Source organism: Phyllobates terribilis, unplaced genomic scaffold (genome assembly GCF_046119375.1).
Source record: "Phyllobates terribilis strain yellow unplaced genomic scaffold, ASM4611937v1 Scaffold_11__3_contigs__length_659146591, whole genome shotgun sequence".
NCBI lineage: Eukaryota > Metazoa > Chordata > Amphibia > Anura > Dendrobatidae > Phyllobates > Phyllobates terribilis.
The window spans coordinates 233,753,667-233,769,241 of record NW_027362771.1 but is presented as its reverse complement, the minus strand read 5'-3'; the positions used below and the strand labels follow the sequence as shown (position 1 = coordinate 233,769,241).

Here is a 15,575-nt window from a genome sequence, read left to right as displayed (position 1 = left end):
GATGTCCTCCCGGTGTTTTGTCCACGCCGTCTCTTGCAATGTTCGCGCTGTTGTGAAGGACCTGCCATGACGTCACTGAGTCATGTGACCCATCACATGACTCAATGACGTCACCGCAGGTCCTTCACACCACCGCAAGCAGTGCAAGAGACCGGACACAGCAGAGATGACACCGAGAAGACACCGGAAGGTGAGTATAATCTTTTTTTTTTTTTTTTTTTTTTTTTACCATTCTTATTCTTTTTTTTAACTATTACTTGGTCACACTATATAAATCCATGCCGGTTGCATGGATTTATATAATGTGAACAAGTTTAAAACTAAAAATAGACGCATCAACCAATGAATAATAAATGATTGAATTTTATTAAATAATTAAGTTTAAAAACCAGATATGGCAGTACGGGAAAGGGAATAAAAACAGAATCAGAAAAAACACAGGGGTATACAAAGACTGGCCACATCCATATAGGTTGTAATAACGCCTGATGGATGGTAGTAGTGGTAGTATATATATGAAAGTGATAAAACAGTAGATAATAATATGTTAATAGGATGAAATATACATAAATAAATAAAGTGCACAGTGTAAATTTAATTCATTCAAATACTCTAATAATATATATAGCCCTTAATCATTCAATGACATAATATGATTTAATAAATATAATATGCATAATAGATGGCAGTATATGAAGGTATATATATGTAAAAATGATAATCGGTCATATAATCATTGAATGATTAAGGGCTATATATATTATTAGAGTATTTGAATGAATTAAATTTACACTGTGCACTTTATTTATTTATTTATGTATATTTCATCTTGTTAACATATTATTATCTACTGTTTTATCACTTTCATATATATACTGCCACTACTACCATCCATCAGGCGTTATTACAACCTATATGGATGTGGCCAGTCTTTGTATACCCCTGTGTTTTTTCGGATTCTGTTTTTATTCCCTTTCCCGTACTGCCATATCTGGTTTTTAAACTTGATTATTTAATAAAATTCAATCATTTATTATTCATTGGTTGATGTGTCTATTTTTAGGTTTATATTTGTAATTGACACATAAACAGTTGGTATTTTTGCTTGATTAGCTAATTTCTTTGTAGTGTGAACAAGTTGTCAAGCACTTTTCCAAGTGATGCTAAAATCGCTTGGAAAACTGCTTGAAAAAAACGCATGCGAAAACGCATGTAAAAACGCTTCTCTCTGGCAGAAAAAACGCATTTAAATCTGCATGCGTTTTTTTTCTGCCAGAGAGAGGCAAAAATGCTCTGCATCAAATCTGCTACGTGGGCACATAGCCTAAGGCTGTGTGCCCACGTAGCATTTTTCAAGCGTATATGCTGCGGAATTTCCGCAGCGTAAACGCTTGAAAAACACATGTATATCCGCACCCCATGGTCCCCAATGGGATTCCGCAAGTTCTATGCACATGCTGCGGATTTTTCCGCAGCGTTTATGCCGCGTTCAAAAATCCGCAGCATGTCATTTAATTTTGCGTTTCCGCAAGCGGAATTGCCTTTGTCCAATGCATAAAAAACGCAAGGCAATTCCGCATGTGGAAAACGCGTGATAAACGCGCGAAAAATGCGCGATAAACGCGTGCAGAATTCCGCATGCGTTTTTCCGGGAGAGGACTTGCATTTATGCAGCAGAAATTTTCTGCTTCATAAATGCAACGTGGGCACATAGCCTAAGGCTTCATGCACCATGACATTGTACAGTTGGTTTCCTATCCACTCTCAGCAGTGTCTCAAGGACAGGTCTGCAAATTCGAGTTGATTGCAGCACTTGTTTCACATGCTGTAAATTATTTAGATGTTCCTTTTCAAGTGCAATACAGGGTCATACATAGACAAAAAAAATACTACATTACCGAAAGTTATATCATATTAGTGTTATTAATAGATTTTTAACACTAAGACCCTTTTCTGAGTGTTTTCCAATAAGCATAGATACACTTTACTACATAGATAATTACATAAAAATCACAGAACTGCATTGGACGAGCACTAGATGCCTGCTTTAAAATTTACTGTAGACATTAGGAATGAAAAAAAAAAAAGGGAAAATCTAAGTAATCGTAATGAAAAAGCTTATCTGATTCTGTCCCTGGGAGGAAGAGAGAACACATATTGTGGCATAGAGCAGTGAAGCTTGTAATGCTTCACCACAGCAAGAGACCCCACCTCCTTTTCTGGAGCCTGCAGTAAATGGAAGTGCTATGTGTCTTTTCTTCTCTGTTCATATGGCCAATCTACCAATCCTCCATCCATGAGAAATGCCGTTCACTATGTAATCAGGAAGCACTGAGATTGCACATCAGAAAATTCCAGCTATCTCGTAGCATTAGGGACCGCTTTCGAGGCGAATGACAATCTCACTTTACTCATCCTCATTTGAACATTTGCCGGCTTGCAGGGACATGCAATGTAAGTTTTCAGTCTGCCTGAAATCTGTAGATGGCAGCTCTCCTGCACATCACCTTTCTGAAACTCAGGGGATATCCAGCAGGTAAATATAAAAATATCCGCACATGTACGTATATTCATAAAAGAATTCTGTCAATTATTTAGCACCATCGCACTGCAGTGAAATGCAGATGTTGCTTCTAATGCCTAAAATCCTAATTACAATGTATGCTTTTTTTATATTTTGCCTTTCCTCATTTTTATTTAGCACTAGAAGCACCCATATGCACAATATAAATGGATAATGGATGGCAGGATAAAATTTCCTATTCATCCATTGCATATGTTTGTCAAGTTAAACAAGTGTGGACGGGTACATTTTCATGTTCCACATGTATTTTCTCACAGACTTGAATTCTCGGAACCAACGGCAGTTACTTCAGTAGCTGGTGACGACACATAAAAGCAAAGAAGAAATCACAAACGCTTATGCAACATATCATCGATAACCATCCAGACATGGCTACTGCTTTGCTTGCTGGAGAGAAACTGAAAGAATTGATCCTGCCGGGGCAACAAGATGATAAAGCTGGATCTTTAGCAGCTCTCATGGTCCAGCTGAAATTGGAACTGCCCTTTGACCGAGTGGTTACCATTGGCACAGTTCTTATCCCCATACTCCTTGTAACCTTGGTCTTCACAAAAAACTTTGCTGGTAAGTCAGATGTGATGTCACTGATGCAGACTGTTTGTTGTTAGATGACAATTCTAAATCCTTGATATTTTAAGTCCATTTTTCTAAAACACAATGTATTGTTTAAAAATGTCAATCCAATATAGTAGTCCATCTCATAAGTTAAAAAAAATCCCCACCATACTCCATTTGTCATTTTCCATTGATTTTCAATTTTGTGATTGCGACTGGATGAATTTCTTTCTGTATGTGGATGGCACATGGATGGGACAGTGACAGATATGGGGTTGTGATTATTATTCATGGGAAACAAAGGTTTAGAATAAATTGTTTAATGTTATTAGATTATAATTATGCTTGCACATCCTTAGAGGTGAATCCAAAGATGCATCAACTTTGTAAACCTTCTAGGCCAGGGGTGGGCAATTAATTTTCCTAAGGGGCCACAAAAGACTGTTAGACTGTTACTGTTGTGGAGGGCCATAACAACCAGCAGAACTTAATTCTACTGATTATTATTGTTTTATGTTAATTTGTATCACTTAATTTTGAGCACAATTAAGTCTGTTCACTAGTTACTACTGTTAATACATGATATGAATAGGCCAGGGCCAGTTTTGGACAAAGTGAGTCTCTGGGCAAAAGTTTAAAGTGTGCCCAAATGCTAACATATTGTACCATCACACAGAAACATTTTGGTTGTATTTACATGCGCTGAGTTCAGGCTGTTAAACGATCATTATTGACAATATTGAAGTCGTTCAACGCTTGTTTCCCGGCCTCTTTACACCGGCTGAGGAAGAATGATGGGCACAGAACGATCACTAGGAGATCAATCTGTCAATACACAGTATCATGTTATCAGTAGCATATCTGCAGTTTTCACTGGTGATGTGCTGCTGAGAACAATGATTTTTGTTTCAGCATAAAGAATCCAATCACCCAATGATTAGGCAGCATTTTGCTCTTTTAATAGGATGCAACCCATAGTCCTCCACATAGTATAATGCACCCCATAGTCCTCCATATAGTATAATGTGCACCTCATAGTTCTCCACATAGTATAATGCGCCCCATAGTCCTCCATATAGTATAATGCGCACCTCATAGTTCTCCACATAGTATAATGCGCCCCATAGTCCTCCATATAGTATAATGCGCACCTCATAGTTCTCCACATAGTATAATGCGCCCCATAGTCCTCCATATAGTATAATGCGCCCCATAGTCCTTCATATAGTATAATGCACATCCATTAGTCCTCTATATAGCATAATAAGCTCTCCATAGTCCTCCATAGAGTATAATCCACTCCCCTTCTTCCACCATAGGCACTAGCATTATTAAAATATCTCTTTTATGGGCTCTATTAAAAAAAAAAAAAAAAAGATTGGGTCCAATTCATATAAGATTTTAGACCAGAATTCTGGCGTAAAATGCTTTGAAGTTGCAAAATTTTGGTTCAACACAAGGCTGTTTAACAATTTTGTGACTTTTGATGTTTTTATGCCATTTTTTCTCCATGCTTCGATAAAGTGGAGGAAGATTTGTAGTGAGGTGCACTTTTCAGACACGTCAGATTCATAGAGAGGCATGCACCTCTTAATGAATCAGGAGTGTCTGACTTCAGCACGACTCCTCATCAAGACCAATGTGCCTTGTGAAACCACCACTTCTCCTTTATATTATAACATAGGTTTGAAATGCAATAATTGTGGAAAAGCTGGATGACCACCTCTGTGGTAGACGTATTTGTAGACGGCACCTAGGAATAATAACAGCATAACAGGAGAGAACCCCTCAGCAATATAGATGCAAATTTGATTTCAACTTCTTGTAATATTGTACTGTGTTCATAAAAAATTATCTTGTAAGACTCAGTATTTATTTCCTGATTACAAAAAAAGTATGTTATCAAAAAAAGTATTAGACTTACAATGTGGATTTTCTAAATTATATTTTTCTTAATAGTTTATTGTTATTCTTCTACATTTACAATATATAAAGGCAATGGTAATGTGGGCAATTTTATGATATGGTCACACCAACTTTTCTTGTCAGTATTTGGCTATATTAAGACAATAGGCCATTCACTCACACAAATTATGGACGAGACAGGGTCCTTTTGCTTTGCCGCAGCGCAAATAGGTGCACTAGTTATGTACAATTGGGCATTATTGCAAATAGGAGTCTCATTCGCAAAAGAGATGACATTACGAATTAATGGTCTGTCATGTGCACTACCACGTTGACTTACATTAATCAGTGTGTTGTCCGCATGTGGTTTGTCGTCTGTTTGCCTTGATGTAGCCTAAGAGTCATAAAAATGTCATATGGTAACCAGTAAGAAGAAAAAAAGAATGAACATTACGCTGTGCTCAAACAAAGGTATTTCCGGTAAGTTGCACATGAGCAGCACAATTTCCGGTGTTAGCATACAAATGCACATGAGGATTTTTTCACTTGGACTTTACTGAGTGACAAATGACATTTTTATGACTCAAGCTAAATGGAAATAAGAGCAACTTGCAATACTCTTGTTTGTTTTATGGATTAAATAGTGCATAAAATGGCGAACAACTTATGCACCCATTTGTGATGTGGACTGGCCCAATGTTTTCAGCGTTAATTTTAATACGACCTAAGGATGAAGCAGCCCATCAATTAAAGGAGTGTTCTCAAGATACAGTACATCTACACCTCTCTCAGCCCCCGGCTTCCTGCTTTGCCAGGCAAGCAGCGTTTAAAGACTGACACTTTGGACTAGTGGTATGGTGACACTGCTGGTCATAGAATCATAGAATGGTAGAGTTGGAAGGGACATCCTGGGTCATCTGGTCCAACCCCCTGCTCAAAGCAGGATTCACTAAATCATCTCAGACAGATATCTGTCCAGCCTCTGTTTGAAGACGTCCATTGAAGGGGAACTCACCACCTCTCGTGGCAGCCTGTTCCACTCATTGATCACCCTAACTGTCAAAAAATGTTTTCTAATATCTAATCTGTGTCTCCTCCCATTCAGTTTCATTCCATTACTTCTAGTCTTTCCTTGTGCAAATGAGAATAAAGATGATCCTTCTACAATGTGACAGCCCTTGAGATATTTGTAGACAGCTATTAAGTCTCCTGTCAGTCTTCTTTTTTGCAAGCTAAACATTCCCAAATCCTGCAACCATTCCTCATAGGACATGGTTTGCAGACCGGTCACCATTCTGGTCGCTCTTCTCTGAACTTGCTCCAGTTTGTTGATGTTTTTTTTAAAATGTGGTGCCCAAAACTGCACACAGTATTCCAGATGAGGTCTGACCAAAGAGGAGTAAAGTCCGATAATGACTTCGTGTGATCTAGACTGTATGCTTCTGTTAATACATCCCAGAATTGTATTTGCCTTTTTTGCTGCTGCATCACACTGTTGACTCATGTTTAGTCTATGATCTATTAGTATACCTAAGTCTTTTTCACATGTACTGTTGCTTAGCTCTACTCCTCCCATTTTGTATATGCTTTTTTCATTTTTATTGCCCAGATGTAGGACTTTGCATTTTTTCCTGTTAAAAACCATTCTGTTAGTTGCTGCCCACTGCTCCAGTTTATTTAGGTCTTTTTGAATCCTCTCTCTCTCTTCTCTAGTATTAGCTATCCCTCCTAGCTTTGTGTCATCAGCAAATTTAATCAGTTTACCCTCAATTCCTTCATCTAAATCATTGATAAAGATGTTGAACAACTTGTTGGTCCATACTGGGCACCCTCCCAAACTGCTAGCAGACACAGCTTAGCCTCTGCAGTAGGGTAGAAGTGCAGAGAGTACAGAAGCTGGCCAGTTCCAGTCATTTGACCAACTTCATAGTTGTGCGACCAGGCTGTAAAGCAGAGAGCCTGCTTGTGTCGCGCGCTCCTTGCCTAGGTAACCAGCCACTCTGAGACTGCAAGGGTGGCTTGTAACCTAAGCAACGTGCTATACACTATTACATTTAAAATCCCTCCATTCTTGAGAACAGACGGGATTTTAAATAGGTAAATTGCAAAGTTGCTTGTTTTTTAAAGCACTTTACAATTTTATTAATTTCTGAACTTGAGAGCACCCCTTTAATGCTTATACTGGCTAGTTATTATTTACAATTTGCTTGCTCCTGAGCAGTTGTAAAATATTTGGCGAGGTGAGTTTGTAGCATTTATGGACTCTAAATGAGGTCACCTTGTCACATGTGAGTGGGATTACACAATTTTGATCAAAATTGTAAACCAAGTCCCTCACATTTGTTATGTGCATAGCTACATTGGAAGTAATATATTCATTAATTGTATAGTACAGTTGCATATTGTTTGTATACATTGTTTATTTGTGTATGTGAGAGGTGAATCTAGGTTTTCTTGCAAGAATCAGTTTCAGTTCGCTTCAGTCCTATACACAGCTTAAAGGGATTGTCCATCTTTGGGGACAATTTCTTTTCTTACTTAAATGCATAGAATTGGGTCTAAATGATATTTGCAATTGGGCTTCATTAAAAATGTATCACCGTTTGCCTCCTTTAGCCACTGTATTATATTGTCTATTGCAGGCTGCAGAATGAGTTAATGGGGTTGGCCTCATTTGCCTTAAAGTATGCTTCTTAATTGCCCCTCAATGTGCTCTCCGCACAAAATGTGACCTTCACACTGTCCCTCTTATGAACTATAACCGCCACTGCATGCCCTTTTAGCTATAACCACCAAATTATCCCTATCTTAAGTGTCCCTCTATCAAACTGCCCGCTTTCCATATTGAGCCCCTCTTCACACTGTCCCCTCACATTGTCTCCCCACTATACTGCCCAGTCTCTATACTGTATCCCCTCCTCAAAGTCCTGCCTTTCTGCATACTGTCCACTCCATGCTGTGCTCGCATACTGTCTCCCCACGCTGCCCACATTCTATACTGCCTCCCCCTAACACTACACAGTCTTTATACTGTGACCCCTAATACAATCTGAATATTTTGTAGCTTACGTAGGAAAGTGGTGGGAACAAGTCGAGGGTCTGGCAGAGTATTGCACATTGCCAATAATTCACTAGGGGTCCATGGGTGATACTGATCATATTCTTTTATTTCAGTGTCCTCACTGCCTGAAGCGAAATGGACCTTAGTTATTAAGGGAAACATTTTGGCGGATGGATGTGATCTGGGACCTCCACAGGCCAAACATGTCTCCCTCCAGTCTGGGTTCTGTTCCCCACATCTGGGGCATGCCCATCCTTCTGGTCCATTGTACAGGGGTGGTGTTAGAACCCTCCTGTTAGTTCTTTTTCTATTTTGTTGGTCACATGACTTTCTGCCTATTTAATCCAGCTCTGCCCTTCTGGCCTTGCTGGACTTCAGTGTTACATTTACTCTTAAGCTAGCCAGGTGCCTTGTACCTAACTCTGTATTTTGCTTGGTCTTTTGACCACTAGTACTTTTTGTTTGTTTGTCTTTTCTCTGCTACTATTTCTGCTAGGAGGTGTCCAACTATATCCCAGTCCTTAGTTCTTGTAGGGACCCCTCCCTTATATCTATAGGTCTGCGTTCAGACTAGCCGAGGACTTAGGCGGGTCTGTTCACAAGGAACAGGTTCCCCGCTGCATCGTAGGGAATCAGCTTAGTCCTATTGTAGGGACAGTATTCCTTTCTTTCCTTAGTGCTTGTAGCAGTTCATAACAGTAAGTCCAGCCCAAAATAAAACACTCTAAGGAAAGTAATCCAGATATCAGCATGGTGTCGGTTCAGGAGTTGGCTCAACGCCTGCAGGGACTGTCTTTGGAGGTGGCCGAGTTCCAGCAACACGTGAGTAGCTGTCCTGGAGTGCATTTTGTCGAACCAAAGGTAGGACTGCCAGATTTTTTTTATGGTAAACAGCAAGATTTTTTTTCCTTTAAAAACGCTTGTTTATTATATTTTCGTTTAAGACCCAGATCCTTGGGGAATGAATCACAGCACATTGGGTTTATAATGTCACTTTTGCGTAAAGAACCACAGGGATGGGCCTTTTCTCTACAACCTAATGATCCGTGTTTTAGATCTGTGGAAGATTTTTTTTCTGCTATGGGGTTGTTGTATGATGATCCTGATCGAGTCTCATCTGCTGAAACGGAATTAAGACGTTTGAAGCAGGGATCAGGTGATGTGGAAAATTATTGTACATACTTCAGAAGATGGTTGGCCGAAGTGGAATGGAATGACTCAGCATTAAAATGTCTGTTTCTTGCTGGTCTAGGTGAAAGGGTTAAGGATCTGCTGATTGCCTTCCCAAAACCTGGAACCTTGCAGGAGGCAATGCAATTAGCTATACGTGTGGACAGGAGACTGCGTGCTAGGATTAATGAGGAGAAATCTACTGCTATGGCAGCTCCTAGTTTTCAGAGGGTCTGCTCGGAAGGTGGAGAACCGATGGAGATTGGGGCGATGTCACCCCACTCTCAGGAAAAAGACCGCAGGTTTGCTAAGGGATTGTGTTTTTATTGCGGTAAATCTGACCACTTTATTAAGAACTGTGTGCTTCGTTTGAACAAAGTAAAAAAAAAAAGGTCAGATACGCCCGTATAGCTTGTTTAAACTCAAAAGGAGTATCTCATTCCAGGAGGAGTTGATTGAATTTCGGGTATTTGTGGTTTGTGGTTCTACACTCAATGTGATTGATAAGGGATTTTTGGAAAAATTTAAATTAGAATCCAAACTTTTGTCATCTCCTATTTCTGTGGTTGCTGTTGATTGCTCTCCCTTGAAATGTATTACTCACAAGGTTTTTGAATTTTCCCTCACCATTAATGGTATTCACCAAGAAAATTTGGATTTGGCGGTATTAAATAATTTGCCTTCTCCAGTGGTTTTGGGGTTACCTTGGTTAAAATTGCACAATCCTGTACTGGACTGGTCTACCCATGAAATTAAGACTTGGAGTCCTAAGTGTCATGATAAATGTTGTAACGGTCGAATTGCTGCTGTGGAAAGAGGGGAGTTACCTGTACCTATTCAGGATTTTTGGAAGGTATTTTCTGAGGAGGAGTCGCAAGTTTTGCCTCCTCATAGGGACTATGATTGCACCATTGAGTTTGTTCCTGGAGCTACTCTTCCCAAGAGTCGCTTATTTAATCTGACTATCCCTGAGAGAAAGTCCTTGGAGGAATACATACAGACAAGCTTGGCCGCCGGTCACATTAGACCTTCTAAGTCGCCTGTGGCTGTTGGATTTTTTTTTGTAAAAACAAAGGACGGCGGTTTACGTCCATGTCTGGACTTTCGCGAAATTAATAAAATTACCGTACGCAATTCCTACCCACTGCCATTAATTCCTGACTTGTTCAACCAGTTAGTGGGGGGGCATACAATTTGTTACGTATGAAGGAAGGTGATGAATGGAAAACTGCTTTTAACACTCCGGTGGGTCATTTTGAGAATCTGGTTATGCCTTTTGGTCTTACCAATGCACCAGCGTTTTTTCAGAACCTTATTAATGACATCCTAAGACCGTTGATTGGTAAGAATGTGGTGGTGTATTTGGATGACATTTTGATTTATTCGCCGGATCTGGAGTCTCATTGGCAGAGCATACGTGAGGTATCGCAGTTTTTAAGTGACAATTCGCTTTTTGCTAAGCTGGAGAAATGTGAGTTCGCTGTGCAGAGAATTAGTTTTTTGGGCTACATTATCTCCAGCGAGGGCTTTGAGATGGACCCGGTTAAGATTCAGGCGGTGCAGGAATGGCCTAGGCCTATTGGTTTGAAATTGATACAGAGATTTTTGGGTTTCGCCAATTATTACAGAAAATTCATTAAGAATTTTTCTATAATTGTTAAGCCGCTGACCGATCTCTCCAGGAAAGGTGCGAATACGGTTAAGTGGACTACGGAGGCCATTGAAGCTTTTGTGTATCTCAAGGAGAGGTTCAGTTCTGCCCCCATCCTTATGCAGCTTGATGAGACCAAGCCTTTTTTGGTCGAGGTTGATGCTTCTTCGGTGGGGGTCGGGGCTGTTTTGTCTCAGGAAAACAAGGATGGAGTACATCCCTGTGCCTTTTTTTCAAATAAAATTTCTGAGACCGAACTTAATTACGATGTTGGTAATCGGGAATTGCTGGCTATTAAACTCACATTTGAACATTGGCGTCATCTCTTGGAAGGTGCTAAATTTCCCATTCAGGTTTTCACTGATCATAAGAATCTGATCTATCTTGATGCTGCCAAGCGCTTGAATGCCCGTCAGGCTAGGTGGACACTTTTTTTTTCGCGGTTTAATTTTTCTGTTACTTACATCCCGGGTACCAAGAATGTAAAAGCTGATGCTTTATCTCGCAGCTTTTCTCCCATGGTTGGTACCGAGGAGGAAGAAAGCATTTTACAGGAAGGTGTTGTGATAGCAGCATTGGACTCCGTTTTGGAAGATGGGATTCTGAAAGCCCAGGAGGATGCCCCTTCTAACACTCCCCAAGGGAGGTTGTTTGTGCCTAGGAACTTTAGGAGAGATTTGTTTGTGGAGTGTCATGAGTCTCAGTTGGCAGGTCATCCAGGAATTTCTGAGACTAAGAGACTTGTAGGTCACAGTTTTTGGTGGCCTGGGTGGCAGAAGGAAGTCATTAAGTGGGTGCGTCAATGTACTGTGTGTGCTAGATCTAAGTCTTCACATGCTCCTGCTTCGGGGTTGCTTTGCCCTCTGGAGGTTCCTAGTGCACCTTGGACGCATCTTGCTATGGATTTTATTACTGACCTTCCTGCCTCTGAGGGTTTCACTGTCATCTGGGTGGTCGTGGACCGTTTTAGCAAGATGTGTCACTTGGTTCCTTTCATCAAACTGCCCTGCGCTAAGACACTCGCTAAGGCTTTTGTTAAGGAAATTGTCAGACTCCATGGCGTTCCTACCGACATTGTTTCGATAGGGGACCTCAGTTCGTGGCTCTTTTTTGGCGTGCCTTTAGTGACAGGTTGGGAGTTCATTTGTCATTTTCATCTGGATATCATCCTGAGTCTAATGGACAGACAGAAAGAAAGAACCAGGATGTTGAACAGTTTTTGCGTTGTTTTGTGGCTGACAATCAAGAGGGGTGGTCTGAGTTTCTGCCACTTGCTGAATTTGCTCTTAACACCATACATCCTTTTCTGCTGGGTGTTCTCCTTTTTTTTGTTGTACTGGGAGACATCCGTCGTTTGGGTCATTCTCCAAATTGGTATCGGCTGTGCTGGAGGAGGAGAATTTTTCCGGTGATTTGGAGAGAGTTTGGACTGATGTACGTTGTAACCTTCAAGAGGCTAACGAAAAATCTAAGAGGTACTTTGACAGGAAACGTCAAGAGGTTATGTTTACGGTTGGTGACATGGTTTGGTTGTCCTCTAAGAATCTGCGGTTGAGGATTCCTTCTAAGAAATTGGGCCCGAAATTTGTAGGGCCGTTTAAAGTACTTCAGGTAGTTAACCAATCTGCTGTTAGGTTGGAGGTTCCCACCTCCTGGAAGATTAATCCGGTGTTTCATGTTTCCTTATTGAAAAAAGCTGAGGTTTCGGATAGGGACGCCACTGTCTCTGTTCCTCCGGTGGTGAAAGACGGTGAATATGAAATTTCTCGCATTCTTAATTCTAGATGGCATAGAGGGAGATTGCAGTATCTCGTCGCTTGGAAAGGTTTCGGTCCCGAGGATAACTCCTGGGTAAAGGCGGATGATGTCTCTGCTCCTAGACTTATCAGAGCGTTTAACAGGAGGTTTACTGATAGACCTGGGCCTGGAGGATCCGGAGGATCCTCATAGAAGAGGGGGTACTGTTAGAACCCTCCTGTTAGGACCACTAGTACTTTTTGTTTGTTTGTCTTTTCTCTGCTACTATTTCTGCTAGGAGGTGTCCAACTATATCCCAGTCCTTAGTTCTTGTAGGGACCCCTCCGTTATATCTATAGGTCTGCGTTCAGACTAGCCGAGGACTTACGCGGGTCTGTTCACAAGGAATAGGTTCCCCGCTGCATCGTAGGGAATCAGCTTAGTCCTATTGTAGGGACAGTATTCCTTTCTTTCCTTAGTGCTTGTAGCAGTTCATAACAGGTGGTGCTGTCGGGACCTTAGATGCAACACTGTCAGAAGTGGTGGGTGGTTCTTTGGGTAACTCAATTCTATCTCAAATCACATACTCTGTTCCCTTCATAGTGTTTCTTTCTTTATGTCTGGTCATAGTCATTCCCTGGGCCACTTTATACCACATTGTGGCTTGATCAAATTTGTCGTTGTCTTCTAACCATCTTTTAAAATTAGTCAGGAACTTTTCCCACACATGCTCATCCAACGTGCTATTCATTCCTGCACCCAACATTGGCTTGCAATCTTTTGTGGCTTCAGCACCGTGTGCACACTTTACAATATCTATAGCAGAAACCCATTTTTCTGCTTCCTTGTTGGAGGATCTCTTGCTCTGTGCAATTCCCATATTCACAGGGCTCTGGGCAACTGCTACGTGCATTACCATCCAAGTGCTTCACTGCCTTGAACTACTGCTTTAGTGTTACCACTCAAGGGCTTCACTCCCTTGAACTATCACTTCAGAGCAACTAGACTTCCTCCATGGGCTTCCCCCTTGAAAACCCTTTGAAGCCTTCCACATTTTTCCTGTGGCACAGGAAAAACGCAAACACTGCTACCAAGAATAGCACTATTACAACTAGCCAATCAAGACTCGTATCATACTTTGCAGGCATGCATACGCTACTTCTATTATCATTCAGGAGAGGAAAATTAAGACCACACTCAGTCATGCATACAAAAGTTCCACCAAGCAAAGTAATTCTTCCTCATACTATATGAACAGACATTCCACGCATTCGAAGTTGCACAAGCCCATGCACAAGGTCCCACACTGGTCCATCTGTCACCACCAGGGGGCACTGGCAGACAGCCTGACCCCACAGCTCCCCCGCCCCAGGCTACTCCTACGTCTTCAACTTTACTCCCGCTGAGGGAAGCAACAACCAGAGACTACCAGCTTTGCCGGAGGGGGTGCTCGGCACCAAACCACCAACCAGCCCCACCAGAGGATACCAGAGGGAAAAAGTGGGAACCCCTCCCAAGCTATGGAGAGAGTGAAAGGTTCTCAGTACACTTATGTATGTGGCTGAGATCTCTACTCTTCAGGCTATGCCCTTCCTAGATTGGTGTGTGTCTAGTTAACTGTACTTACCCCAGCTTCAGCTCAAGGTTTGCCGTCAACCCACCATCTGCATATCAGGGGTCGATCCCAATTAACAAGGCAGGTCAAGCCCGCAGCATGAGTTGGGACCAGTCTTTATACAGCTGGGGGTGCCAGTGTGCCCAGGCATTGAGACGGGAGGGAATATAGGAGACCACAACCTGGTGATGCTCAGCAAGAGTCCCCCACTGTGGGTGGGTCAAGCATGTACTTTTATAGGTTTTCTAAGAGAGTTTCCAGAATTTAGGCCCCTCTGCAAATACACTTAATTGGCTAATTCATCCATTAAGTCTTACTCAATTGGTTACACCCAATCATGCAAAACCATAGATTCATTACATCTATTACTTATCAGCATCACACATAAGACTATTCTGGCAGGCTGCCATCATCATCATCTCTAGTTCACTTTTTTGCAAAGTCATCGTTGTTTTCCTCAGAGTTATATGAAGCTTTCAATCACCATCTTGGATATCTGTATGTCGCAGCAGAAATTCTTCTTAATCCAGGGCACAAAGTCTTATATAATTCAAACACATCACACAATTAATATAAAAACGAAGTCTTTTCATTCACACCACCCCACACTCTACTCTCCATACTGTACCCACACATGCCCCCCATACTGTTCCCTCACATATTTTTGCCCCTATTGTTCCCTCACACATTCCTACCCCCATACTGGCCTATCACACTCCACCCCCATACTGTTCCCTCACACTTTTCTCCCCCATACTGTCCTCTCACTCCCCTCGCCCCATACAGGCCTTAAACATATTTCGCCCCGCACATTCCCCCCCCATATTTTGTCCCTTCATACTTTTCACCCCTATACTACCACCACAGTTTTCTCTCCCCATACAGTCCCCTCACCCACTCCCCTTCACCCCTCCATACTGTCACCTCTCACTTTTCTATCCCTATTTTCCTTAATTGATGTTCTACAATTAAGTTTGGGTGGCGTGCCTGTATAATTTACATATTATAACCTATATAATAAAATTTCAAGTATTGCAGGAATAGAGGAATGTCTGAAATGTCCACACTGACTAATGAAATGGAAAGTGCTATGTGAGGATATTATAATTCAAAATGTATTGAAGCTAAACTCTTGTCACCGTCTTACCAATGTTCTATACAAGCGGTCTAAACCAGTAAGAATAGCTGTCATGGTGCATGGGTCTGATGAGAATTGGGAAGGAGAGCAGTGTATGCAGTCTGAAATACTGAATATGCATTTTTCACTCTTCACAAGCTCAGAACAGCCTAAAGGTTT

General features: G+C 41.3%; 1 protein-coding gene across 2 annotated transcripts in view; it reads left to right on the top strand.

Moving 5' to 3' along the window:
* The first annotated feature begins 2,215 nt into the window (after positions 1 to 2,215).
* The window catches only part of PANX2 (pannexin 2), a 34,950-nt gene continuing 21,590 nt past the window's right edge, over positions 2,216 to 15,575 (top strand). The window contains exons 1-2 of one of the 2 annotated variants that reach the window (XM_073652118.1): positions 2,216 to 2,536; positions 2,842 to 3,148. In XM_073652118.1, coding sequence (XP_073508219.1) covers positions 2,923 to 3,148 — 226 coding nt within the window. In that variant the 5' untranslated portion in view covers positions 2,216 to 2,536; positions 2,842 to 2,922. Of the gene's footprint in view, positions 2,537 to 2,841; positions 3,149 to 15,575 lie in introns of those variants that run through there. The other variant, XM_073652119.1, reaches the window with a different exon arrangement.